Source organism: Sorex fumeus, unplaced genomic scaffold (genome assembly GCF_029834395.1).
Source record: "Sorex fumeus unplaced genomic scaffold, SorFum_2.1 ptg000041l, whole genome shotgun sequence".
Classification (NCBI taxonomy): Eukaryota; Metazoa; Chordata; class Mammalia; order Eulipotyphla; family Soricidae; genus Sorex; species Sorex fumeus.
This window is the reverse complement of record NW_026606098.1, coordinates 8,491,545-8,517,375: the sequence shown is the minus strand read 5'-3', so window position 1 is coordinate 8,517,375 and position 25,831 is coordinate 8,491,545. Positions and strand designations below refer to the sequence as shown.

Genomic DNA, 25,831 nt, shown 5'->3' with positions numbered 1-25,831 from the left:
CCATGGTTTCCTAGGGAGGCTGACCCAGGCTGAGGGTCAGAGTCCCCCACCCTCCTCCCTCACTCCCCCCCTGCTTCCTGGCTCTGGGCCGGGCTGTCTGTGTGCACAATAGTCCAGCCGCCCTCCTGGAGCCTCTACGGGACTCATCCCTGCAGGGCCAGCCTGGCCCCTTCCTCTGCCATTGTCTCCCGGGCAGGGGCTTCCGGTGATGCCCCTCCACCTGCAGACCCCGACTGACCCCCGCCTCACTTGCTGCCGGGGAAGGCCTTGGGCACAGCGGAGGGGCACGGGGGCACAGGAAGCCAGAAGCAAACATTAGCGGCCCCCTCCCTCCCTGCCCCTGCAGAGAGCAGAGAGAGGGACCTGGGCGCGCAGCTGCGCCGCCCCCACACCCTGCAGACCACCCTCTCACCGCGGCCTCCATTTCACAAATGGGGAAACTGAGGCTCAGGAGCGGTCACAGTGCAGAAGGGGAGGGGAGGGCCGGGGAGACAGGATGGCGCTGGCCTTGGACACGGCCCAGCCTGGTTGGCTCATTGCTCCATCTCAGAGCAGGAGTGATCCCTGAGCACAGAGCCAGGAGTCAGCCCTGAGGACGCCAGTGCGGCCCCCACAAAAAAATGAGTGGGGAACTGGGGAGCAGGTGCAATGACCGAACGCAGGTTCCTGTGGCCTGTGGTTGCAGAAGCTGGAGTCAACCCTGTCCTGTGTCCCCCTGAGCACTGTGGAGGGACTCCCCCCACACTCAGCACAGAGCTGGGAGCAGTCCCCAGGCACTGCCACATGTGGCAGCCCCCCAAAATAAGGAAAAGGAGAGGAGGAGGAGGACGAGGAGGAGGACGAGGAGCAGGAGAAGGGGGAGGAGGGGGAGGAGGGGAGGAACTGGCTCTGACGGGAACAGAACTCCTGTGCAGGCAGGTCAGGCTCCAGCCTCAGTTTCCCCATCTCTCACACAGGAATCACAACCCCTGCCTCTGGTGGTGGGCAGGGGGCTCAGCCTAATGCCCAGGACTGGGCAAGGCTTTGGGTGGCACCAGGCAGTATCCCGGGTTCCACCCCAGTCCACAAGGAACACAGGAGCCAGCCGGGCGGAGAGGTGCGGGCTGGGGTGGGGGTCGCGGGCTCCGGGTAGGGCGTGGGTTGGGGGGCGGGGGCTGGGGGGTGCAGACAGGCCAGTCCTGTTGGCTGAGTGAATGTTTCATCTCCACAGCTCTAGGCAGCAGCGGCCCGCCCAGTGCTCGGGAGCCAGGCCGGCCCCCGAGGGCCCTCACGTGCTGACAGTGCACAGGGCAAGAGGTTGTCCAGGCGCTGCCAAATAGGCCAGCGGGCCCGGCTGGGCAGGGCGGGCATAGCCGCCTGCGGGTGCTGGGAGTGTCGTGCTCCAAGGACAGGCTCGCGGGCGGGGTGGGCTCTGAGCTGCCAGGGTGGGGATTGGGGTGCAGGCAGGTGGGAGAGGATTCTTTTTTATTTTTTTGTTAAAATTTTTTTTATTACTTTATTACATAGGATGGGTCAACCTCAAATTTTTTTTTTTTAATTTTCATTAGTGAAACACCATGAGGTACATTTGTAGACTTTTTTTTTTCTTTTTGGGTCACACCCAGCCGATGCTCAGGAATCACTCCTGGCAGAGCTTGGGGGACCATATGGGATGCCGGGGATCGAACCCGGGTTGGCCACGTGCAAGGCAAACGCCCTACACGCTGTGCTATTGCTCCAGCCCCGGTACAGTTGTAGACTTACAAATTTTTGTGCATGGGTTTCAGTTATACAATGATCGGGTACCCATCCTGGGAGAGGATTCTTTCTTGTTCCTTTTTTGTTTTGTTGTTTTTTGGGGGGTGGGGCCGCACTTGGCTGTGCTCAGGGATGACTCCTGGTTCTGCACTCAGGGATCCCTCCTGGCAGTGCTCAGGGGCCCCTGTGGGACGTTGGGGTGGGACTCGGGTCGCCCCGTGCAAGGCGGCGCCCTCCCAGTTATGGCTCCCACCCTTGACCCTCCGAGCTCACAGCCAGCAGCGGGGCTTACTCCCGGCTCTGTGCTGAGGGGCTGCGAGGGGCCAGGGATCAAACCCGGGGCCTCTCGTGCAAGACCTGAGCCCTGGCCTGGGGCTCGCCCTGCAAGGGCTGGTTTATCTGAATTCTATCCGTGACCTTATGGGTTGATTATTCACACATAGGACGGTGCTCAGGGCTGACTCCTGGCTCTGTGCTCTGGGATCTCTCTTGGGGGTTCGGGGGACCACATGTGGTATTGGGGATCAAATCCAGTGGGCCGCATGGAAGGCAAAGTATCTTCCTTGCTGTGCATTTTTGAGGGGCTGAGGGTGGGGGGTTAGAGGTCAGAACCAGGAGAGGCACCTGCCCCAGGGGGTCTGGGGTCCCACTAATGTCAGACAGCACCCCCAGCAAAGGAAACAGCAGCAGGGTGAGGGGGGTAGGGTTGGAGCCCGGGAGCGGCCTGTGAGCTGGGGGAGTTTTGGGGTCTGTTGTGAGGGGCTGGCGCGGAGGGGGGAGCCGGCCCCCTTGGGCTGTGGGGTGGGGAGCAAGGTTGGGCGAGGCGTGGGGTCCTTGAGGTGGGAGGGATGGGCTGGCCCATCTGGACAGGGACGAAGCCAGAGGCCAGACTGCTGGTCAGACTGGCGGGTCCTGAACGCGCCTCCCTCCCTGCTCATAGCAAACTCTCCTGGCCCTGCCCCAGGCTACAATGGCCGGCTGACCAGACAGGGCTGCTGAATTCCAGAAGGTTCCACCTGTCCCAAGGGTTGCAGACACATCTGGAGGAATGGAAAAGAACCAGGATGCTGGGGGATCCTAGGATGGCCTGAGGCTGGGGCAGAGTGCCCAGCCCCACCCCTACCCCCTGCCCCAGTTCTTTCCAGAAGCATCCCACCTGGGGCCTGTGGACTAGGGCAAACAGCCAGGCCCCCAGCCGCGTCTCCTCCCTCCCTGCGAGGGGCCTGGAAGGGCCCCAGCCCTGTCCTGGGGAACCAGGTCTGCCCCCCTCTTGCGCCCCAAGTTTATGCACTTAAACAGGAAACGCAACAGGCTGAGCCTGGGGGCTGCGGTCATGAGCTGAAGTAACGGAAACTTGGGACGTGAATCTAAATATTTGGATCCTGGTTGAAGGTGGGACATGCAGACGGGCAATGCGGGGCTCTGCCTCAGTTTCCCTACTGGCCTAGGGGGTTGGTGGAGTGAAAGGGGTGAAGGGGACAAAGGATTTCAGGTCACGCCCAGCAGTTTGGGGGGTCACTCTCGGTGGTTCAGGGAGACCTTGTGGCACAGGGATCAAATCCAGGACCTCATGGCGCCAAGCCCCCCAGGTGGAGTTCGGGAGTCCCTGGTAGCCCTGTGTGTTACTCAGGCCCTTGAAGTGAAACCCAGGACCCCCACCCCCATCTCACCGACCCCCACCCCTGCATCTCATTACCTACCCCCCAGGTTCCCGTTTGCTCTTACTCACCCTGTGCCTCAGTTTCCCCATTTGGGAAGCTAAGGCCCAGGTATTGCTCCTTCCATGCATCAAGGCTGTAAGCCTGGGAGGGGCTCCTAGGTCATTTCCGACCCTACATCGAAACCCCCTTCCACGGGACAGCCCAGCCCACGTGTACTTGTCCAGAGCACGTGTGTGTGCACGTATGTGCCTGTGCGTCTCTGCATATATGTAGGTGTGTATGTGTGCCCGTGTGCATGTATGTATGTGTCTGTGTCTGTGCATGTCAGCATGCATGTTGGTCTCTGCTTCTCTCTCTCCTTTGTCTTTGTGTCTCTCTGCCTCTCTCCCATCTCTGTATCTGCCTAGCTGTCTCTGCCTCTCTCTCCTAACTCTGTCTCTCTTTGTCTCTGTCTCTCTCTGTCTCTCTCAGTCAATATCTATTTCTGTCTCTGTCTATCTCTCCTGTCTCTGTGTCTTCTGTCTGTCTCTCTCTGTCTCTGTCTGTCTGTATCTCTGTCTCTGTGTCTCTGTGTCTCTCTCGCTGTCTTTGTCTCTCCCCCTCTCTCTCGTTCTCTCTCTCTCCCTCCCCCTCTTCTCTCTTTCTCTCTCTCTCCTCTCTCTCTCCCTCTCTCCCCACTGTCCCTCCTCGGGGTTGTTTTCCCCGCGGGGCGGTTCCGGGGCGGGTCCTGCTCCCCTACTTAAGGCCGAGCTCCCGCCCCGCCCGCGCCTTCCCCGTCGCCCGCCCGCAGCGACCATGGGCGGCCCGCGGCGCCGCAGCAGCCTCTGCCTGGTCCGCGGAGGTGAGAACTTCGGGACTGGCTTGGCGGGCGGGGGTCCCCTCAGTTCCCGGGGGTGGGGGGCTCGGGCGGGGGCAGCCCCGGGCTGTAGACACAGCCGTGGGGAGCAGCTGGCGGCTCCCCTGGAGTGGCCGCTCACAATGGGGTGTCCTGGGGCTCTGCGGGGCCGGTGCTTGCCACTGCAGGAGAGGGAAACTGAGGCAGGGCGGGGCTGCCTGAGGCAGCTGATTTCCCCGCAGGCGGTGGAGAGAGCGGGTGCAGGGAGCCCCCCACCTGCAAAGACATGTCCTGCTCCCCTGGCCTGGGCACTGCGGGGGGAGGGGGGGTGTTACTGGCTGGTGGCGCCTGGTTTGAACTTGACTTGGCTTTGCTCGGGCCCCGCCCAGGGTGGCCCTAACGGTTCTGGGGTTCAGTTATGGGAACAGATTGGGGTGTTGTTGCCTAAGCAACAGGGAAACAATGAAGAAATGATGTGGGGTCACCACGTCACCACGGGGCTTACTCCACACCCTGGTGGGGGAGGTTCCAGGTGTGAGCTAAGTGTCTCCCCCGGGTTCAAAGGTGACCAGCGCTGCAGGGCTGCCGCGGGGGCACTCGCCTTCCACATGGGAAAAGAAGCTCCTCCTGGCCCCCATGGTCCTGAGCACTGCTTGGGTGAAGAGCGAACAAAAGGGGGGCTGGCGAGAGCCCAGGGGCTCAGGCGCTGGCCTTGCACGTGGCGACCAGGGCCGGTCCCTCAGCACCGCAGGGTGTGGCCCCAAAACCAAAAAAGAAGAAAGTAAAATTAACAGAAGCACTTTGGGGCCGCAGGGATGCAGGGTGCAGGGGCTGGCGCTGGCGGGCTGTAAACAGCCTGCAGGGACCACCCCGCCGGGCCCCCTTCCTCCCACTTCCTGCTGGACCTTCTCGCCCGGGGCTTTCCCTGAATGGAAACCAGATGGGGCGGCCGCAGAGCAGTGGACAAACTCTTGGTCAGTGGACAGACGCTTCTCCCCCAGCAGCTCCTGTTTGGACCCTGGCCAGCTCCCAGATGGAACCGGCCCTCCCAGCAGCCTTCAGGGGTGAGGCAGGACAGCCCCTCTCCCTGAGTCTGAAGACCCCAGCCCCTCAGTCCTGCCTTGCCAGGCGCCGACAGTCCATGTGTGGGGTGGATAAGACAGTCCTGAGCCCGGAGCTGCTGTGTGGGGCCGGTGGAGGGGGGACCCCGTGTTCAGGAAGGTAAAGAGGAAGTAGGTCCCGGGAGTGGAACTGGCCTAATGCTACTACGGTGGGGCATATCCCATGGATGCAGGGCTGGGCAGATGCCTCAGTTTCCCCAGGGGTCCCCAGTTTGAGTAGTTAAATCCCCAGGGCTGAGTATTTAAGACCTCGACACGCCCCCCCAGCCCTGCCCAGAGTCCCCAGGAGCCCTGAGTGGGGGAGGGAAGGTCCTGAGTCATCCTTCCAGGGCCCAGGAAGTGAGTCACACTCCTTCCCTCCTCCCTCCCTGACACACTCCTGGGATCTCAGGGGTGAGCGCTGCCCCCACGCCCGCCCCCTGTTTCTACTCGCTTCTGTTTCCCCATCTCTGACCCACTGTGGGAGTTCCCTTTTTCTCTGTCCATCTCTACCACTGGCTTTCCTGGGGGAAGGGTCGGGCCACGCCCTGTGGTGCTCAGGGGTCACTCCTGGTCGAGCTCAGGGGACCATATGGGGTGCCAGGGATCGAACCCGGATTGGCTGCATGCTAGGCCACCGCCCTAACCACTGGGGTCTCCGGCCCTTGAGTCAGACTCTGCCTCTTCTCTCTCTCTCCCTGCTCCACCCTTGCTCTCCGCCCCCTGGGCCATCTCTGGGGGACACCATGGATGCCCCCTCTCCAAGCCGGCCTGAGGGAGAGGGCCCAGTGCATCCTGTGCCTGGGGGCTGAGGTGGCAGACTGCCCCTCCCCCCACTGTGCCGAGCTCCCCAGGGTGAGCGGATGTGGGCTGGGTGGGGATAAACAACCCCCCCACCACCACCACACGTACTCTGGAAGCGGTTCCTGAGGGGGAAACTGAGGCACTGAGCTGTACCCTGCTGGGATCTGGGTGCAGCTGCATGGGGACCCCCACATCTGGTTTCTGAAGTGTGGGACCCCAGAAGGAGCCACTCCCTACCCCCCACTTTGATCTTTTTGGGGGCCACACCCTGTGGCGCTCAGAGCTGACTCCTGGCTTTGTGCTCAATCCAGGAAGGGTTTGGGGGGGCCTCTGGGGTGAGGGGGGATGCAAGCAGCTCTCTCGAGCACGGCCCGAGGGCTCCCGTCCCTTTGTGTTTTTATTTCATTTCCTTTCACTGTGATGGCGGCTACCGTGGTACTGCTCTGGGGGCGGGGGAGAGGGGCTCTGGGTGGGCCCCCTGCAGTCGGGTAGGGACCCCTGGCGCCCATGTGGAAAGCTCAAGCTGCTCAATTCTGGCAGCAGTTACTTTTGCTGTTGTTGTTTTCGGTTTGGACACACCGGTGCTGCCCGGAGCTGGGGCTCACTCCCAGCTCCGTGCTCGGGGACCCTAGGGGTGTTGGGGACGGACCTCCAGGTCCCCCCCCGCCCCCCGCTATCCTATGGTGCTGGCTTGTCTCAGCTGCAGTGCCCAGGCCACGTACCAGACTGAGGTTCCTTTAGCTGCACATCTGCAGCGCTCTCCAGGGTCTGCGCCCCCCCCACCCTGTTGCTCACACATGGCGAGGGGGCATGGCTGGAAGGGGGCTTGCAGCTGCTGGGATGGTGCCGGGCACACATGGGGCCCCTGGGAGTCGGCCCCGTGACAGTATGCTTGCAAAGCTGGTGCTGTGTGACTGAGCTCACTCTCTGGGGACGGGGCACCAGCCTGGCTGACCCCTGTCCCTCAGACGCCCTCACCCTGCCACCCCCATCTGTGTTTCAGTTCTGAGCATCCTGCTGACTCTGGCCATAGTCGGACTCCAGGATTGTGGCGGTGAGTTTGCTGGAGACACCTCAGTCCCCACCCCACAGAGCCCAGGGAACGGGCCCAGACCCCGTGCAGACCCGCTGTCCAGGGAGGAGGGAGGGTGCAGCCTCTAACCTCTGTCCCCATAGCCTCTCCATCCTGTAAAAAACGCTGCCCCCCACGGTCCACCTGTTTGAACGACACGGCCTGCCGCTGTGACCGGGGCTTCAGGGCTTTTTCTGGAGACATCTTCACCAATCCACTGGAGGACTGTCAAGGTAGCGAGACGTGGGACTGGGACTGGGGGTCTCGGGGGGCGGCGGGGGCAGCGGGCCTCAGCATTTGTCCTGTGGATTGTCACTAAGGGCAAGGACGTGGGCGGAGGGCATACCTGAGCGTGGGGAATCGGAAGTGACAGCGTGGAGAGGCGGGAGCTCTGGGAGACTCCAGCCTGACCTGTGCCTCGGCTTACCGTACCCTTTAGGCCCAAGGAGTAGGAGTCAGCAGTGCCCTCTGTGCCACCCCCGCTTTGCCCCTCCCCCTGTGTCCAGCTCTGGAGTGCCAGCCGGAGGCTGAGAAGAGCAGAGCTGACTGTCTGGGCTTCAGGCATGGCTTGCTCCAGCCACAGCCAGGTGGCCTTCTAGTCTAACTCTGCTTGACTTCCCCACTTCCCTTTCTCCCGCTATTGTGGTGACACCCAGGGAATTCCAAAGTCTCCCGTGTGTGGTGCTCCAACACTCGGCCAGGGTGCCCAACAAGGATTGCAGTCCTTCCGCTGTGGTGCTTGCACACCCTGGGGCCACACTCTGCAGCTGTGATGCTCCCACGCACCAGTCTGTGGTTAGATACAAGTGACTTTTTCTTGCTTTTTGGGTCACACCCAGCGATGCTCAAGGGTTACTCCTGGCTTTGCACTCAGGAATTATTCCTGGTGGTGCTCAGGGGACCCTTTGTATTATTTTTTTTTTTTTGCTATTTTTGGGTCACACCTAGCGATGTTCAGGGGTTACTCCTGGTTCATGCACTCAGGAACTGCTCCTGGCCGTGCTCAGGGGACCATATGGGATGCTGGGGATCGAACCAGGATCGAGCTGTGCGCAAGGCGAACGTCCTACCCGCTGTGCTATCACTCCAGCCCCTCAGGGGACCTTTTGGGATGCCAGGGATTGAACCTGGGTCAGCCGCGTACAAGGCAAATGCCCTCCCTGCTGTGCTATTCCTCAGGCCCAGGACACAAGTTTCCTTGCCGACAGCAACGCTGCCAGGGTTGCGCCTGGTCCGTAGAGCCTGAGGGACCGACCTCATGGCCTTAAGCTGGGGCTTGTAGGCTGTCCCGGAGCTGTGCTGCGCCTTCAGAGGTGACCCCGTGCCCTTGTGTTCCAGACATCAATGAGTGTGCCCCAAGCATGAACGTGTCCTGTGGGAGGCTGGCGGACTGTGTGAACACGGAGGGCAGCTACCACTGCGAGTGCATCTCGGGGTACCAGCTGGCTTCCGGGGAGAGGAAGTTCAGTAACAAGAACGAGAACACGTGTCACGGTAAGGGCCCCGAGCATCCACCCTCTTGGCCGCTCATCGGGGGTGGGGGGCAGGGAGGCTGGGAACTTCGGCCCCTGAGAGCCGCATGTGTGGCCCCCGGGTTTACTCGGAACCCTGCCACTGTTCTTGTGGGCCTTCAAGGGGAAGGTCCTGAGGCTGGCGGAGAGACGGGGCTCCCTGCAGGTGCTGAGCCCCAGTTCATCTCCTCCAATCCAGAGTCAAGGCGTCCCTGAGCACGGCCAGGTGTGGTTCAACCTATCCCCACTAAGTGCCTGGATCAGGGCTGGGGCTCAAGTGAGGGAGAATTTGCCCTTCACGCGCCAGGTCCAGGGTCAGCGGCCCCCCAGGCAGCTCTGGACATAGCCTCCCCTCCAGAAAAGAATTTTCATCTTTAAAAATAAAAATCTGAGGCCGGAGTCATAGCGCAGGGAGGGGAGGCTTGCGTGCTACCAACCTGGGTTTCATCCCCAACGTACTAGAGGGTCCCTGGAGCACCTCCAGGAGTGATCCCTGAGTATAGAGCCAGGAGTCAGCCCTGAGCATGACTGACTGTGGCTCAAAAAAGAAAAAAAAAAAACCTTTTAGGGGCTGGAGCAATAGCACAGCAGGTAGGCCGTTTGCCTTGCATGACACCAACCTGGGTTCGATTCCCAGCATCCCATATGGTCCCCTGAGCCGCCAGGGGTAATTCCTGAGTGCAGAGCCAGGAGTAACCCCTGTGCATCGCCGGGTGTGACCCAAAAAGCAAACAAAACAAAACAAACAAACAAACAAAAAAAACACTTTTATTTTAAAGAAATAAAGTAGGAGTGTTGGGAAATGCTCAGAGAACCATGGGCCTGGTCCACATGGGTCCCAGGCTCGAACCTGCACCCTGGGGAGCCCCATGCACTGCTGGGCGAGACTCCGATTTATTTATTTACTTTTAAAAATGAGCAAATCTGGGGGCTGGAGAGATAGCACAGCGGGTAGGGCGTTTGCCTTGCATGCGGCCAACCCAGGTTCGAATCCTAGCATCCCATGTGGTCCCCTGAGCACCACCAGGAATAATTCCTGAGTACAGATCCAGGAGTAACCCCTGAGCATCGCTGGGTATGACCCAAAAAGCAAAAAAAATAAATTAATTAATTAAAAATGAGCAAATCTGGGGCTGGAGCAATAGTACAGTGGGGAGGGCGTTTGCCTTGCACGTGGCTGACTCAGGTTCAATCCCCGGCACCTGTGTGGTCCCCCAAGCACCGCCAGGAGTAATTTCTGAGTACAGAGCCAGGAGAAAGCCCTGAGCACCACCGGGTGTGGCCCAAAGCGCCCCCTCCAAAAAAAAAAAAAGCAAGTCTGGAGCCAGAGATGCAGTGCAGGGGAGAAAGTGTTTGCCTTGCACTTGGTGGGTTTCAGTTTGATCCCTGGCACCTGGGTCCCATTCGAAGGACCCTCTCTCAAGTACCACAAGGAGTGATTCCTGAGCACTGAGCCAGGAGTCATCCCTGAGCACTGTCCTGGAAGTGGTGGCATGGCCACCATGGCCCTGGAAGCAAACCAAAGCAGCGACTGTCCCTTTGTGACTGGTATGACCTACTTTGCTTCCCCGTGCCTCCGTTTCTTCTCTCTAGAGGGAGCGGACCCTTGTGCCTTCTATCACAAAACTCCCAGGAAGGACTGTGAGGTCCCAAAAGGGCACTGAGAAGGGGTCGCCCCTTCCCCCCTCCTCCCCGCATTAATGCCCTTGGCCTTCCTTAGCCTTGCCCACCCAATGACCCTGGGCATTGTCTGGCTCTCACACTTTCCAGGGAGGGCTGGGGGACAGCAGCAGTTTCAGGGCTCCTGGGGGTGGGTGGGGCTGGGAATGTGGAGCGGGGGAGCCTGTGGGGCGTTGTGAGTTGCGCCGAGAGGGGGGGGGGCGCTGGAGCAGTGGAACAGCGCGGGGGAGGCACCAGGCACCGACCTCATGTGCCCGGGCCCAGCGTCCATCCCCAGCACCCCGGAGGCCACCAAGCCCCGCTGGGCATGATCCCTGAGGACAGACACTACCGGGTGCAGCCCAGGCCGGGAAAGATGGGAAATGACCCAATGGACATCCCAGTGAGGAGATGCAGAGACCCCCCTGCAAAGATGTCACTCTGACAGGCGCAGCTGTGCGCCACAGCTCAGCCCACCTTTCACTGCACCCCTGCATGTGTCAGCCACACCAGGCCTCCCAGCCCACTTTCTCCAGGCATCCCCTGGCCCCCACGCCCCAGTCCCCAGCTCGCAGCTGCTCCCAGCATCCCTGCCAGGTGCCCGGATACCTCTCACCTACTCTCCAGGCGTCTTCTCTGTGTGAAAGAAGGAAGGAATGTTCTGGAATAGTACTGTTTCCTCTGGGACTTCCTGGGTGCCTGGGGGGCTCAGGCCCCAACCCCACCCCCCGCCTGGAGCCCATCAGAAGTCCAGGAGGGCGCTCACCACCCACCTCGCTCTGGGGGCAGCAGGACACACGGACACACCTGGATGGCGGGGAACAAACAGCAGCCTGTGTGGCCACTTGGGGAATGAGCCCAGGATGTGCCCTTCCAGAGGCCCACGTGGGAGCGCCAGTGCCCCTGGAACCAAAAACGGAAAAGACCAACCCCCTGACCGGGGACCCTCCAGTTTCCCAGCCTCCATGCTGCTGACCCCATCCTGATGGGTCAGGGGACACCAGCACAAGGATTCCTCAATGGCTCTGGATGGCCCAACACAGCCTGGATGGCCTGGACAGCCCTGGATGGTTCTGAACAACTGGCATGGCACTGGACAGCTTGGACAGCTGCCTGGACAGCTCTGGAAAGCCTGGACAGCCCTGGACGACCCTGGACAGCCCTAGATGGTTCTGGACAGCCCTGGATGGCCCTGGACAGCCCTGGATGGCCCTGGACAGTGGATGCCAGCCCCCACCCCACATGGCTGCAGGACTCCTGCCCCACAGGCCTCGACCTGGGGCTGTCCCGACTCAGAGTTCCATGAGCACCGCACAGGTGCCTCCGAGCCCCAGCCCCAGGCCATGTTCTCTAGTGTTCATTGTGGGTGACCTGCGCCCTGCCATATCCATCCCATGGAATGAAACTGACAGTCAGCGGGGGCGGGGGGGGGGGCGGAGGGGGGTGGCCCGGGGCACTTGACATGAGCACTGAGCACTGTAGCGGGGTGGGGGGAGCTTGACTTCTGGCTTTGTCTCCAGACATGAACGAATGCAACTTGGAGCCGAGACCCTGCCACGAGACCACCCACTGTCTCAACTTCCAGTCAGGCTACAAGTGCCTCTGCCGTCCGGGCTGGAAGCCGGCTCCCGGGTCCCCCAATGGCCCCAACAATACCATCTGCGAAGGTCCAGAGCTCAGACCCCGAGCCTGGGGCCCAGTCAGAAGCCGGTCCGTGGTCAGCAGCCCATGGCGGCAGTGGGGCTGCCCCTAGGGCCAGGCACTGCTCCCATGAGGCGGAATGTAGACAGATGTGGGGGTCCCGGGAGGAGCTGGGGTGCCAAGGGGAAGCTTCTGAGACCCTAGGTGGCATTGGCTCCCAGGATGTGGCTGCTTTTGGGGGGAGGGGGACACCTGGCGATGCTCAGGGGTTACTCCAGGCTCTGCACTCAGAAATTACTCCTGGCGGTGCTCGGGGTCATGTGGGATGCTGCGGATCAAACTAGGGTCAGCCACGGGTGAAGGGAAAGTGCCCTCCCAGCTGTTCTCTCTCTGGCTCCTGAAACTGCTTTTTGCCCCTGGACAATTTCTGTGTCCTGCCTGGAGGTAGAGGTACACAGGTAGACACCCAGAGAGGTTGGTAGAGCCCAGAGGGGAAGGGGCCTGAGCCTCCCCCATCTTGGTGTCCCCAGATGTGGACGAGTGTACATCTGGGACACACCAGTGCCCCAGTAACACCACCTGCGTCAACACTCCCGGCTCCTACAAATGCCGCTGCCCTCCAGGCTGGAAGGACCAATTCAAATTCAGAACCAGAAAGAAGTACGCGGTCTGCGAAGGTGCCTGCCAGCCCGGAAACCCGGGAATCAGCCACTTCACCATCGGCGGGTGTCTAGGGCAGGGGGAGTTCACATGCTACCACGCTCAGGCCTCAGCACAAGTTCCGCCACCTCCCTGCCCACCACCCAACGTCCTCTGGTCACTGGGTGCTGTCACCTCCTGCCTAGCCCCCAGAGGGACTGCAGAGGGGCGTGGCCTGAAGTGGGAGAGTGGAGTGGGCGCGGTCTGTGATGTGGGCGTGGCGTGGCTATGAGGGGAAGGGCTGGCCAGAGTCCAGGCTAGAGACTGAGGGACCTGTTTGGGGCTGGCCCGACCTCACCCAGCTGCTGTGCCCGCAGATGTGGACGAGTGCACCTCCGGACAACACACGTGCCACAACTCCACCGTCTGCATCAACACTCAGGGCGCGTTCATGTGCCAGTGCCGCCAGGGCTGGGTGCCCAAAGCCGGATCCCAGAATAAGGAGAAAAACACGGTCTGCGAAGGTACCTGGGCCCCCTACCCCACCCGGGCCCTGTGTGCACAACCCCACCCCCAGCCCTAATGAGCTGCTCTTGTGACCCTGCAGAGATCTCCTTCCCAGCCTGGAGCCCACCCTCTGGAATCAGGAGCCAGGTGAGGGGGGTCTCTGCAGGGAATGGGGGAGCAGGGACCCCCAAACAGCCCATCCCAAAGACTCTCTGACCCCATCTCCCTCTCCTCAGAGCCTCTCCCGCTTCTTCCAAAGAGTGCAGGATCTGAGCGCAAACTTTCAGTCAGACAAAGCCCAGGCAACGATCAAGGTAAGCGCAGGTTTCACAGCCCTCGTGGGGCCATAGTGCCGCGGGTGGGTCGCTAGCCTTGCACGCAGCAGACCCAGGCTCGGTTCCTGGCAGTCCATATGGCCCCCAGAGCCCTACTAGGAGCCTTCCCTAGGCAGCGCTTGGGTGTGGCCCCCAAACTAGAATCAATCAATAAAAACAAACTTCTAGGGACTGGAGCGGTAGCACAGTAGGTAGGGTGTTTGCCTTGCACGCAGCCAACCCGGGTTCAATTCCCAGCATCCCATATGGTCCCCTGAGCACCACCAGGAGTAATTCCTGAGTGCATGAGCCAGGAATAACCCCTGTGCATCACCGGGTGTGATCCAAAAAGCAAAAAAAAAAAAAAAAAAAACTAGTAAATTGATCATGCACACACGCCCTTGATGTGTGCAGACAGTGGCCAGAACAGGGCCATGAAGCTGCTGATGCTGGGGTCGGAGGCCACACAGGGTCATGCTGGGGCCCTGTGACACAGCAACTGTCCCCTCTCCCCTCTCCCAGAACCTCATCACATGTGTGGATGAGCTCCTGGAGACCCCCGGGGACCTGGAGAGCCTGACCCTGTCTGAACGGCACCGCACGGCCACCAACTTGCTCTCGGGCCTGGAGGTCATCTTGAGGACTCTGGCCAGGGCCATTCCGGACTCGTCCTTCACTTACACCTCCCCTTTCAGCACAGGTGACGCCCCATCCTGTCCCCAGCCCTGGGTCACCCTGCTCCCACATGAGGGGCCCCCAATCACTGCCCCCTTGCCCTCAGAGCTGAGCTTGGTGCTCAAGGAGAGAAAAGATGAAAACGTCACCATGGGCCAGAGCCATGCACGGATGATGCTGAATTGGGCCGTGGCGGGCACAGCGGGAGACTCAGGTAAGTGTGGGGGTCTGCAGGGTCTCCTGGGGCAAGGGCTGGCACGTAGGCAGCTAGTGATGAGTTTCAAATATGCAGTCCCTGGGGCGGGGGCGACAACACAGCAGAGAGGGCACTACCTTGCACACTACCATCCCGGTTCGATTCCTGGCAACCATAGGGTTCACTGAGCACCGCCAGGAGTGAGTGCAGAGCCAGGAGTAACCCAAGCACTGCTGGGTGTGACCCAGAAAGCCAAAACAAAAGACAAAAAAGAGTATGTAGCCACTAGGGCTAGCCCAGCGGGAAGGGCACTTGCCTTGTACACAACTATTCCGGATTCCATCCCTGGCATCCCACGGGATCCCCTGAGCACTGCAGGGAGCCAGGAGACTGCCCTGAGCATTACTGGTGTGGCCCAAAAGCCAAAAATAGAGAGTATGAAACGTCTGACACACTGGTCTCCAGCTCGCTCTGGGTGTCCGGCTGAGGCTGACTCAGACACAGCTGGAGGGAAGCTGCCCGGAGGAGGGTGTGGCCGAAGCTAACAGGCATCTGCCTTCCCTAGGCCCTGCCGTGGCGGGCGTCTTCTCCAGTCGGAGCATGGAGAAACTGGTGGCCAATGCTTCCCTGAAACTGGACCCCAAGAATCAGATCCGGCTGGAAAGGATCCACGAGAGCCCTGTCCACGGAGCCCGGCTGCAGCTGCTCTCGGCTGTCAACTCCATCTTTCTGAGCAATCCCCACACGGAGAGTTTGGATTATCCAGTCTACTTTGCCTTCGCCCACCCCGTGAGTGCAGCTGGGGAGGTGGCACAGTGGCTCCGTACTTCCCCCCCTCCCTCAGGCCTACCCCAGGGCCTTTGCATGTGGGGGGGGGGGTCTCCGCCAGCTGTAGTCTCAGCCCATTTTCCTATACTGCTTTTATCTTTTGCTTTGTTTTGGGAATTTGCTTTGTTTGGGGATCATTCCAGGTGGTGCTGCAAGGGGGGCAGTATTCCCAGGGCATGATTTTGGGATCCCTCTTGGCGGTACTCAGGGGACCTTGTGGTGATGAGGGCGGAACCTGAGTTCCCACATGCATATCAGTTCGCTCCTGTCTTTAGAACCCTCCAGCTGGCCTGATGAATAACGCCCCTGGTTTCTGCCTTGGCAATGCACAGGACGGTCCTCACGGTCACTGGGCCACGACTAGAACACGGCAGAGCCCGTGTGGCGTGTGGAGCTTATTCATGCCAGTCTCCACACCTGCTTGTCAGCCACTCAAGGGCTGGATTTGCCTCTGCATGGGCAGATTCCCTGGCTTGACACATGTCCAAAATATTGGTCAAACAAAAGGCCTCCCCTTCCCATAGTGGGCTCCTTGGCACCAGAGAAAGAGTCCAGAGAAATGGCACAAGCGTATGCACAAAGACAGCACCAGGAGCTCAGGGCCGGGAGCAAGTCCCAACATTGCCGGCTGTGGCCCCCCGCATGGAGGGGCTGGAGAGCAGGGGCCGGGGGGAGGCACTTGCCATAATGCAGCCATCCCCATGTGCCGAGTGAGCCACTGAACACAAGCCCGGAGTGAGCCCGAGTGCCACAGGCTGTGGCCACACCAAACGCACCCACAAGAATGGGGTCCTGGCTGCCCGCTCACCGCTTGCACCTGCCCGCAGGAGGAGATACCCGGCGTGCGGCAGGAGCTGGTCTGCGCCTTCTGGAAGGCTGATGAGAATGGGGTCGGGCGCTGGAACACCTCGGGCTGCCGGCTGATGGGCAGTGCCAACGGCAGCAGCACCTGCGTCTGCACGCACCTCAGCAGCTTTGCCATCCTCATGGCCCACTACAACGTGCAGGTCAGCGCCCCGGGCATATGCGAGGCAGCCGCTCGCACCTTGGGCTGTGGCCTAGGACTCCCTGGCCAATAAAGTAGGGCACACATGGGGCCTGAGTGATAGGACAGCAGGAAGGCCGTTTACCTTGCACGTGCCAATCTGGGTTTGATCTGCAGCATCCCTTAAGGGCCCCTGAGCACCACCAGGAGTGATTCCTGAGTGTAGAGCCAGGAGTTAGCCCCTAGCACTGTAGGGCGTGCACACCCACCCCCCCAAGAAAATAGGCCATAAAGATCACACAGCGGTCAAGGATGAGTCTCTGGCCCAGCCTTGCACTGCGCATGCGAGCACTGCCAGATGGGAGCCTTGAGCACCAGCCTCCCTGCTCCCAGAATCTCAAAAATAGGCCAGAGACAGAAACTAGAGCTGGAGCACATGCCACCACTAACGAAGTCCTGGTGGCCCCCAGCTCCACTGGGGAGATTAAAACATAACAGAGGGGCTGGAGCAATAGCACAGCGGGTAGGGCGTTTGCCTTGCACACGGCCGACCCGGGTTCGATTTCCAGCATCCCATATGGTCCCCCAAGCACCGCCAGGAGTGATTCCTGAGTGCAGAGCCAGGAGTAACCCCTGAGCATTGGCTGGGTGTGACCCAAAAAGCAAAAAAAAAAAACAAAACAAAACAGAAAAATAAAAAAGATCTTGGGAGCTTAGGCGTGCAGATAGCTGGGGGCGGAGGAGCAGAGTGGAGAGGGGCCTCAGGGTGGGGGTCCCATGGAGTGCCAGGAACCGTCAGTTTCCCAAGGGCTTCGGGGTCTGAAAAGGCTGTCAGGAGCGCCGGGTCGGGGTGGGTGGCCAGAGAAGGCGCGGCAGGGACAGGCTCCCTCGGGTGCGGACGGTAGGAGAGGGAACGGGGCGGATGGGAAGAGAGCCTGCATTCGTGGCTCTGACCGTATTCCCCCACCATACACGCAGGACAGGCAGCTGGCCCTCATCACCAAGGTGGGCCTGTCGCTGTCGCTCATCTGCCTGATGCTGTGCATTCTCACGTTCCTGCTGGTGCGGCCCATCCAGGGCTCGCGCACCACTGTGCACCTGCACCTCTGCATCTGCCTCTTCCTGGGCTCCACCATCTTCCTGGTGGGCATCGAGAACGAAGGCGGCGAGGTGAGCGAGCGCGCCCCGTTCCCCGCACGACCCCCACGTTCACCTCGGGGTGCTGCCAGGCGCAGCCCGCCGGAGTCCGCGGTCTAGGTCCCCACGCGGCCCGCCCGATACCCTCCCACTTGGGCTCCAGATGGGGACTGACCGCCCGAGGCCCAGCCCTCTCTGATGTCTGGCGTGGGGCGTGGCTGCGGTTCGCCCCGCTCCGGTTCCGCCCACCCACTAAGGGGGCCTCTTCCTGGAGATTGATTGGTCGCTGCACTCAACACCCCGCCCACCTCCGAGCTCTAACGCGGGGGCTGATTGGCTGTGGCGCTCGGGCCCCGCCCCGCGCTGATTCGGCCCCGCTCCTCCGCCCGCAGATCGGGCTGCGCTGCCGCCTGGTGGCCGGGCTGCTGCACTACTGCTTCCTGGCCGCCTTCTGCTGGATGAGCCTGGAGGGCGTGGAGCTCTACTTCCTGGTGGTGCGCGTGTTCCAGGGCCAGGGCCCCGCGCGGCGCTGGCTCTACCTGCTGGGTTACGGCGTGCCGCTGCTCATCGTGGGCATCTCGGCCGCCGTCCGCAGCGAGGGCTACGGCCGCACCATCTAGTGAGTGCGGGCACTGGGGCTGGGTGGCCGGGTTCCCGCGGTACGCTCTAGGGGCGCCCTTCCTGAACTGCCCCCTCCTTGTCCCCAGCTGCTGGCTGAACCCCGAAAAAGGCTTCCTCTGGAGTTTCCTGGGGCCGGTGACCGTCATCATTCTGGTGAGTGCACCCCACTCTGGAAGCCCCACTGCCCCTTTGGATGCCCTCTGACCCCCAACCTTCTCCCCAGTGCAACGCCGTCATCTTCATCACCACCGTCTGGAGGCTCACCCAGAAGTTCTCCGAGATCAACCCTGACATGAAGAAACTGAGGAAGGCCAGGTGTGGGGCTGTGAGGGGCTGGGGCCGGCTTCGGGGATGGGGGGTGAGGGGGCGGGGCCCTGGCCAACACTGTCCACTTCCCTCACCCTCAGGGTGCTGACCATCACGGCCATGGCGCAGCTCTTCGTGCTGGGGTGCACCTGGATCTTCGGCTTGTTCCTCTTCGACCCGCAGGACTGGATTCTGTCCTACACCTTCACAGTCCTCAACTGCCTGCAGGGGCTCTTCCTCTTCCTGCTGCACTGTGTGCTCAACAAGAAGGTAGGCACGCCGGCCAGACGAGGGGGCGCCTGCAGCGAGTGGGGGCACCCCAGCCTCTTCTTGACCACCCTGTGGCCCCCAGGTGCGGGAGGAGTACCGCAAGTGGGCAGGCTTGGTCACTGGGAACAAGTACTCGGAGTTTGCCACCACCACCTCTGGCTCCAGCCAAAACCAGACTCGGGTAAGAGTATGGGGTGCAGGCAGGTAGACTGGGGGGCAGAGGCGACCCGGGTACCCTGGCCCATCCTCATGCACGTCCCCCCTTTGTAGGCACTCAGGCCTTCCGAATCAGGCATGTGACGACGACGCCCAGGCCCTGCAGCTCTTGCACTGGCCAAAGATTCTCCCTCCTTCTTCCCTGCACCTCTGCCTCTGCACAGACGGTCCCCGCAGGCCGCAGCGCCCTAAGTGGAGGGTGGGGGGTGCAGCCCTCTGGTACAAACCCGTCTCTGCAGAGCCCGCGGCTGGGTTTGGCATGGTAGCAGTGGGTGCTGATTGAGGTACACGGTACAGGGCCCCGCCTTGGGGCCTCTCTGCTGGAGACTGGGTGCGTATGGGTGCACTTTTGTGTGTGTGCGTGTGTGTGCGTGTGTGTGTGTATGTACGTGTGCATGTATGTCTGACGCCGGCTGGCACAGCGCTGGGCACAGAACAGGCGGTGGAGCCAAGCTTTGTAATAAAAATTTATTCTCACACAAACATGAATCTCAGCTTCTCAACAGCAAACACGAAGGGCCGGCGCAGTCGCCGGGGGACGCTGGGTCTCTGATCGCTGGGCGGAGGTTATCGGCTCTGCTCGACTGCAGGCACAGGGAGGGGGGGAACAGTGAGGTGGGCCCGGGGCACCTCCGCCCGTGCCACCCACGCCGCCCGGGGATCACTCACTGTAAGTCGAGATGTCGATCTCCTCGGGCAGCTCTGCCACGTTCACCTCAAACCGGTCCTGCACATCGTTGAGGATTTTGGCGTCGTTCTCATCCGACACAAAGGTGATGGCCAGGCCCTTGGTCCCGAATCGGCCGGCACGGGCCACCTGCGGAAGGCAGGATGGTCAAGCCACCTGCTCACTTGTGCCTTGGGGGAGGTGGGGAAAGGGATGGGGGGGCACTTACCCGGTGGAGGTAGGTGTCCGAGTCCTCGGGCATGTCATAGTTGAAGACGATGTTGACCCGTTCGATGTCCATCCCGCGGCCAAACAAATTGGTGGCCACCAGGATCCGGCGCTGGAAGTCCTTGAACTGCTGGTAGCGCGACAGACTGGGTGCAGAGGACAAGAGGCGGCCTCAGACGCAGGCTGGGGTGCGGGCACAGGCACGGGCAGCGGGGCTGGAGCGCGCACTCACCGCTCCTCCTGCGCCATGCCCCGGTGGATGGCGATGGCCGGGAAGTTCTGCTCCACCAGGAGCTGCGCCAGGGCCATGCAGCGCTGCACCGACTTCACAAAAATCACCACCTGCATGGGCGCGGAGTCAGCTGGGGGGGTCGCCTCACCCCAACCCCCGCCCCACCCCTGCAGGCCGGCCAGCACCTGGTTGAACTCCAGCACATCTAGCAGGTCGAAGAGCTTGCGGTTCTTCTCGCTGTCCTTGAGCTTCACGTAGTACTGCTGCAGCCCGTGCAGCGTCAGCTTGGTCTCGTCGTCCACGAACACCTCCATGGGCTGCCGGCCGGGGCGGGCGGTGAGCTCGGGGCCCGGGGCCCCCCAGCCCGCCCCGCTGGGCCCCGACACTCACGTCCTGCATGAACTTGCGGCACACGGGCCGGATGTCCCTGCTCAGGGTGGCGCTGAACATCATGCACTGCTTCTCGTGCGGGGTCAGCCGGAAGATCTCCTGCACGTCGCGCCGCATGTCTGCAGGGACCAGTGGGCGCTGAGCGAGGGCCCGTGCGAGCCCCCCACCCGGGAGCAGGCCAGCCCCGCCACCCCGCTGCCAGGGAGCTGGGGGCCGGAGGGGGGGTGCGGGCCGCTGGCGGGCTGCGATCACTTACACGCTGCCAGAGCGGGGCGGCCGGGCCGGGCACCCAGGGAGCCGCGTCAGGGAGGGCAGCCTGGGGCAGAGACAGCCGCGGGGGTGAGAGGTGCAGCCCCACGGCCCGGCCCGCACCCGCTGGCCCCCACGCCCCGCCACCCCCCCCGCGGCCTCCGCCACTCACCCAGCTGCTCCAGCATCTTGTCACACTCGTCCAGCACGAAGTGCTTCACATTCTTCAGACCGAGGCTCCGGTTCCGGACCAGTGCCAGGATGCGTCCAGGGGTGCCCACCACCACGTGGGGACAGCTCCGCTTCAGCACTTCCTCGTCCTTCTTGATGGAGAGGCCTCCGAAGAACACCGACACCTGGGGGCACGGCTGGAAGGCTCAGCACCCCCAGCACCCCGGCTGTCCCGCCCTGCCCCATGCTGGCCAGCCTCCAGGGAGCGGCCCCTGGGGCTGTGCATAATTCATCAGGCTTTTAAGGAGCAAAAACCGCCGCAGCCCTCAGCTGCAGCCAAGCCTGGTAAAGCCCAGCTGGGCCAGAGCCCGCGGGCGCGTGGCGGGCACTCACCTTCACGCTGGCCATGTACTTAGAAAAGCGCTCGTACTCCTTGCTGATCTGGAAGGCCAGCTCCCGTGTGTGACACATGACCAGGACTGTCACCTGGGGGGACGCGACACGCTCAGGGTCGTGCGCCGGCACACAGAAGAGGGGCGTGGCCGGAGAGCGCATGAGGAATCCAGCCTGGAAGGTGGCCAAGCGGGACGGGTCAGGCCCACCTGTCCGTTGACGGGCTCGATCTGCTGCAGGGTGGCGAGCACGAACACGGCCGTCTTGCCCATCCCAGACTTGGCCTGGCACAGGATGTCCATGCCGAGGATGGCCTGCGGGATGCACTCGTGCTGGACTGGAGGGACAGAGGGGGCGGTCAACGGCTGCCCTGCGGGACGGGGGGCAGGGGGTGGGGGCCGGGGCGCTCACCCTCGGATGGGTGCTCAAAGCCACAGTCCACGATGGCCCGCAGCAGCTCCGGCTTCAGCAGGAAGTCCCGGAAGCCAGAGCTGTGGATGGACACGTAGGAGCCCTTGACGTCCTTCTTAGGGGGGGCCGGGGTGCTCTCGGCAGGGGCCTGGGGCTCCTCATCTTCCTCGTAGTCCAGGAGCTCATTCTCCACGTCCTGTTCGGCCATGGCGCTGACAGGGGCAGGGCCGGGCAGTTAGGACGAGGGGCAGCAGTTGGCCATGGGCAGGCGCAGGCCCCTCACTCTGCACCCCACTGCTGTGCTCGGGACTGGGGGCTCGGCTCTCTGCCCACTATGTTTTCCCGGGGACTGCAGGGCGGAAACCTCCCAATTCTACCCCAGAAAGCTGGTGTCAAGATGCCCAGGGCCGCGCTCCGCTTCTCCCCACAGGCCTCGGATTCCCAGCAGGTCTCCTACGGTGAACACCCTGGCAGCCACTGAGACGGTGCCCTCTGTAGCCCCCCTCACTGCCCTCCTGGCAGGACATGGACATGGCACAGCCACGGGTTCCTGGCACACAAACACTGATGCCACATCTTTCTTTGGGTTTTAGGTCCCTCTCGGCTCTGTGCTCAGCGACCACTTCCTGCTGAGCTCGGGGCTGACGACAGGTGGTTGTCGGGGGACTCTGTGCAAAACCAGGGATCAATCCCGGTCACCTGTGCTTCACCCACTGTCCTCTCTCTCTGGCCAACCATGGCCTTTTCAAAGCCCACCCAGAGGGGTCCTTGCACCGGGTGGTCAGGGCCAACACAGTACGTACACGAGGCTCATCTCTCAGACGGCACAGGGTGAGCACACCGGCAGGCTCTGGGCGACTCTTGCCTGCCTAAAGCCAATAGCCCTGTCACCCTCCTCCAGGCGGTCCCCTGCCCAGCCAAGCTGCTCCTCCCCACAGTCGCCAGAGCAGCCTCTAAACCCAGGTCAGGCCAGAACAACAGTACAGCTGGCCTTGCACAGTCATCCCAGGTTTGACCCCCAGCCCCCCACAGGGCCCCCAAACACTACCAGGTGTGGGTTCCCTCCATAAGCCCCAGAAGGTCTGGGGTTCCCCTCTTCCTGGAGGGGTCTGTGGCTCTGGAAGAACACTTCCTGCTGCCCCCAGTGGTCACAGGTGGGGCAGGTGGGCAGGAAAGGTCAGGTTTTCTCATGGGGCCACCAGCCCCTGTGGACAATGCTGCTGCTTGGGGCGCAGGGGTCAAGCACAAGACTTCAGGGCCGAGGGGTTCACAAAGCAAACCACAGGGCTCAGTGGAGACAACTGGGGATAAGACCAGCACCGGGACAATCAGCAATTGAGTGACTGATCCACTGATTGATTACCTGGCGCCTCCTCTGGGTTCACCCCTGGGAATGGGGCATTTCAAGGAAATAGGCAGGTGGAAGATGCCTATTGTGTGTGTGTGTGGGGGGGGAGCAAAAGTCGGTGAGAGGCATTGAAAGTGCTTTCTCCTGGCAGGAGACCCCCATGAGCGACCCAGGAATAGATTCTGCCAGAAGCGGCTGAGACAGGTGGAAATGAGCAGGCCAGGAGGAGTCGGCCTGGTGACCGGCGGGCGCTCCCGTCTGGGTTTGGGGTGCCAGAGGCCCCCGGGGTGCAGGGGTCTGGGTCAATGACAACTTCAGAGATGGGAACCCTGGGTGGAGAGACGTTACTCGACCCCAAAGTGAACTTCCTTTGCCCTAATCAGTGCAAAGAGCAAAACCAGTGCCGAGTGGGGGGTAGGGAGAAGGCGCTCGACCCCCCCAGTGGTTACTGCAAGACGCGACCCACTCAGTGCGGGCCCCTCGCCCAGACGCCGGGCTTTACCCGGGTCCCCCCCAGGCCGGCCGGGGCTCGGGGTCGGCATGACAGGCCCCCGGGGCGGTTCCCGCGACCCGAGCGCCAACGGCCCGCCCGGCCCCCACGCATGCGCCCCGGCGCCCCAACGGCCACCGCCCGGGACACCCCAACCGGCCCGCGCCCCCTCCGCCCGCACCGGCCGCAGCCTCCCGCGTCCGCCTTCACCCGCTCGCCCGCTGCCCCTCGTCCCGCAGTGCAGCCCCGCGCCCAGGCCGCCGCTTACCCCCGTCCCCGTTCGCCGCCGCGTGCTGGAGGCACCGCCGACTGCCGACACCGCTCCGCGCGCCCCGGCACCAGCCGCCGCGAGTCTAGGGCCGGATGTCAAACGGCGCGCGCCCACTGGTCCGCTTGCATGTCACTCGGTAGCGATGGGCGCGGTGATTGGACCTTGAGGGCAATTTAGCGAGGCTATTGGTGGAGATGAAAAGAGGCGTGCCACCCGCCTCGGGTTCATTGGTCGAGTGGCTGGTCTCGGCTCCGCCCTCCCGCGGACACGTGACGAGATTTGGGGGTGGATTATTTTTTATTATTATTTATTTTGGCCCTAGTGGGCGCCGCCATTTTTATTGCTGGCCTATAGAAGCCAGGTTGGCTGGTCCATGAGCTGGCGACTCGCCCTTAAGAAACGTGGCGCCTCCCCGCAGGTCCCCATTCTCCCCGCCCCCGTGACCGGGACTTTTCAGTGGGACCCAGTTTGCAATCCCGGGTGGTCCCGGGCAGGAGCCCTGAAAAGACTCCAGGGGAGACTCGGAACTTGCGTTGAGTTTCCACCGGCAGCCGGGGAAGGGCCCCCCTGGGGCGTGGGAGTGAGACTTGGTCACAAGCCACATTTCCTGAGGGTTTGCTGAGGGTCACAGCCTGGTCACACCCTGTGCCGGGGGCCATGCCTGTTCAGACCACAAAACCAGGATGTTTTCGACACTGCACTCAAACTTTTTCTTCTCTTGCCTTGCGTATGTGAGGTCCCGAGTTTGATCCCCAGCACGGCAGAAAGTAATCCGAAAACTTTGCTACCAAACTTTAACCCACACCTCACCCCTACTTTATATACTAAGTAAACTTGATAAAGAAACACAAAGGCCAAAGTGATCTTACAGAAGGTAGGAAGTTTGCCTAGTACCTTGTGGGCCCTGATTCAATCCCCAGCATCCTATCTGGTCCTCTGAGCACCACCAGGAGTGATTCCTGAGTGCAGAGCCAGGAGGAACCAAGAAAAAGAATGATTTTTTTTTTTTTTTTAGTTTTCTGGGTCATACCGAGCGGTGCTCAGGAATTACTCCTGGCTGTAGTCGGGGGACCATATGGGATGCTGGGAATTGAACCCCAGTCGACCACGAGCTCTACTTGCTGTGCTATAGCTCCAGCCCCAGCATGATGATTTCTGATCACTGTCAGCACTTGCCCATAAGACATGAAACAGTTCCAAATTCCTACCCTCCCTCCAGAAATTTCTGCTGTGCTCTTCAGCTACTGGACCCCATGCCCTACTCTGGTGAGACTTTGAGCCCTAGAGATAAGTTTTCCCATTCTGCCTTTCCCATCTGTGGAACGGGTTCCTTGGTTCTGGCATCTGTCTTCTTTGAAGACATTAATTAGCTTTGGGTTCTGGTCCATGCTGCTGCTGCTGACGAGTCAGGCAGTTCTTGGTGGCTGTTGAGTGGCCTGTGGAGGGAAGGTCTCTCTCTCGCTGTTTTAGGTTCACACACAGCAGTGCCCAGGGCTTCTGCCTGGATCTGTGCTCAGGAACACTCCTGGCAGCGCTCAAGGACCATATTTATTGGTGGGGGATCAAAGTCAGGGTAGTGTGCAAGGCAAGTGCTCTCACTGCTGTTTCCTCCAGCACCAGGGGACCTGAGAACGTGTTGTGTAGATCAGGCTATTCAATCAAGTGGTTACTGAGCATTTAATTCCCCAAGGTTTTTAATGCTCTCTAAATGGTTCCATTTTCGGAGTTGCATGCAAGCAACACCCTTGGAGGAGGAGGAAAATGCTGTGATGGAGGCTTCTCTCAGCTGCAATATCCTTGCCTGCAGAATCCTTATCAGGAACCTGCATGGGTCCTCAAGAGCTGGAAGGAAAGAGTGGCCACATAATTGCCGTCCAACTTGTAGGAATCTACTCTTGAGGTTAAGGTCAGTCAGACTAACACTTTAGTGTAAGGCTGAGGAGACAGTTCTCTGGGTTCCAGTGCAGCTTTGTCTCTGGGGGTCTTCGGTTCTGCCCCTGGCAGCCCGCCGGGCCTCAAGCTCAGCCAGGAGTTACCAGAGCACTACTGGGTGTGGTCCTTAAAGCAAAAACAAAACAAAGCCTTTGTCCGGAGGCCAGTGCCTCGCCCGGCTCAGGGTGGGTCAATCAGGTTTTCCGTGATTTTGCAATTTACCTTATTTCACTGCACACTTGTCACCACTCTTTAATCTTTGTGCCCTGATTTTCCAGTCCCCAAATTGGTTATGAGGGGCTGGAGAGAGAGCACACTATAAGGTGCCTGTCTCA

The 25,831-nt window shown here is 61.3% G+C and overlaps 2 protein-coding genes across 5 annotated transcripts; one reads left to right on the top strand and one right to left on the bottom strand.

Moving 5' to 3' along the window:
- The first annotated feature begins 4,178 nt into the window (after window positions 1-4,178).
- Window positions 4,179-19,186, top strand: ADGRE5 (adhesion G protein-coupled receptor E5). Of its 4 annotated transcripts, XM_056119445.1 has the most exons (20): window positions 4,179-4,239; window positions 7,141-7,191; window positions 7,314-7,442; window positions 8,548-8,703; window positions 11,900-12,046; window positions 12,551-12,697; window positions 13,037-13,183; window positions 13,267-13,313; window positions 13,403-13,480; window positions 14,003-14,180; window positions 14,262-14,369; window positions 14,917-15,140; window positions 16,007-16,186; window positions 17,143-17,334; window positions 17,694-17,920; window positions 18,009-18,075; window positions 18,146-18,237; window positions 18,330-18,498; window positions 18,581-18,679; window positions 18,769-19,186. In XM_056119445.1, the coding sequence occupies exons 1-20, from the start codon at window positions 4,194-4,196 to the stop codon at window positions 18,796-18,798; spliced, it is 2,514 nt and encodes an 837-aa protein (XP_055975420.1). In that variant the 5' UTR covers window positions 4,179-4,193; the 3' UTR covers window positions 18,799-19,186. The 4 variants fall into 4 exon arrangements, with proteins under 4 accessions (XP_055975420.1, XP_055975422.1, XP_055975421.1 ...); XM_056119447.1 differs by lacking the exon at window positions 11,900-12,046; XM_056119446.1 differs by lacking the exon at window positions 12,551-12,697.
- A 26-nt stretch (window positions 19,187-19,212) lies between these two features.
- On the bottom strand, window positions 19,213-21,676 carry DDX39A (DExD-box helicase 39A). Its single transcript, XM_056119449.1, has 10 exons — window positions 21,456-21,676; window positions 21,254-21,381; window positions 21,045-21,137; window positions 20,653-20,836; window positions 20,232-20,350; window positions 20,027-20,158; window positions 19,842-19,951; window positions 19,611-19,755; window positions 19,384-19,531; window positions 19,213-19,298 (listed from the first exon to the last, which is right to left on the bottom strand). The coding sequence occupies exons 1-10, from the start codon at window positions 21,661-21,663 to the stop codon at window positions 19,282-19,284; spliced, it is 1,284 nt and encodes a 427-aa protein (XP_055975424.1). The 5' UTR covers window positions 21,664-21,676; the 3' UTR covers window positions 19,213-19,281.
- Window positions 21,677-25,831: the final 4,155 nt, after the last annotated feature.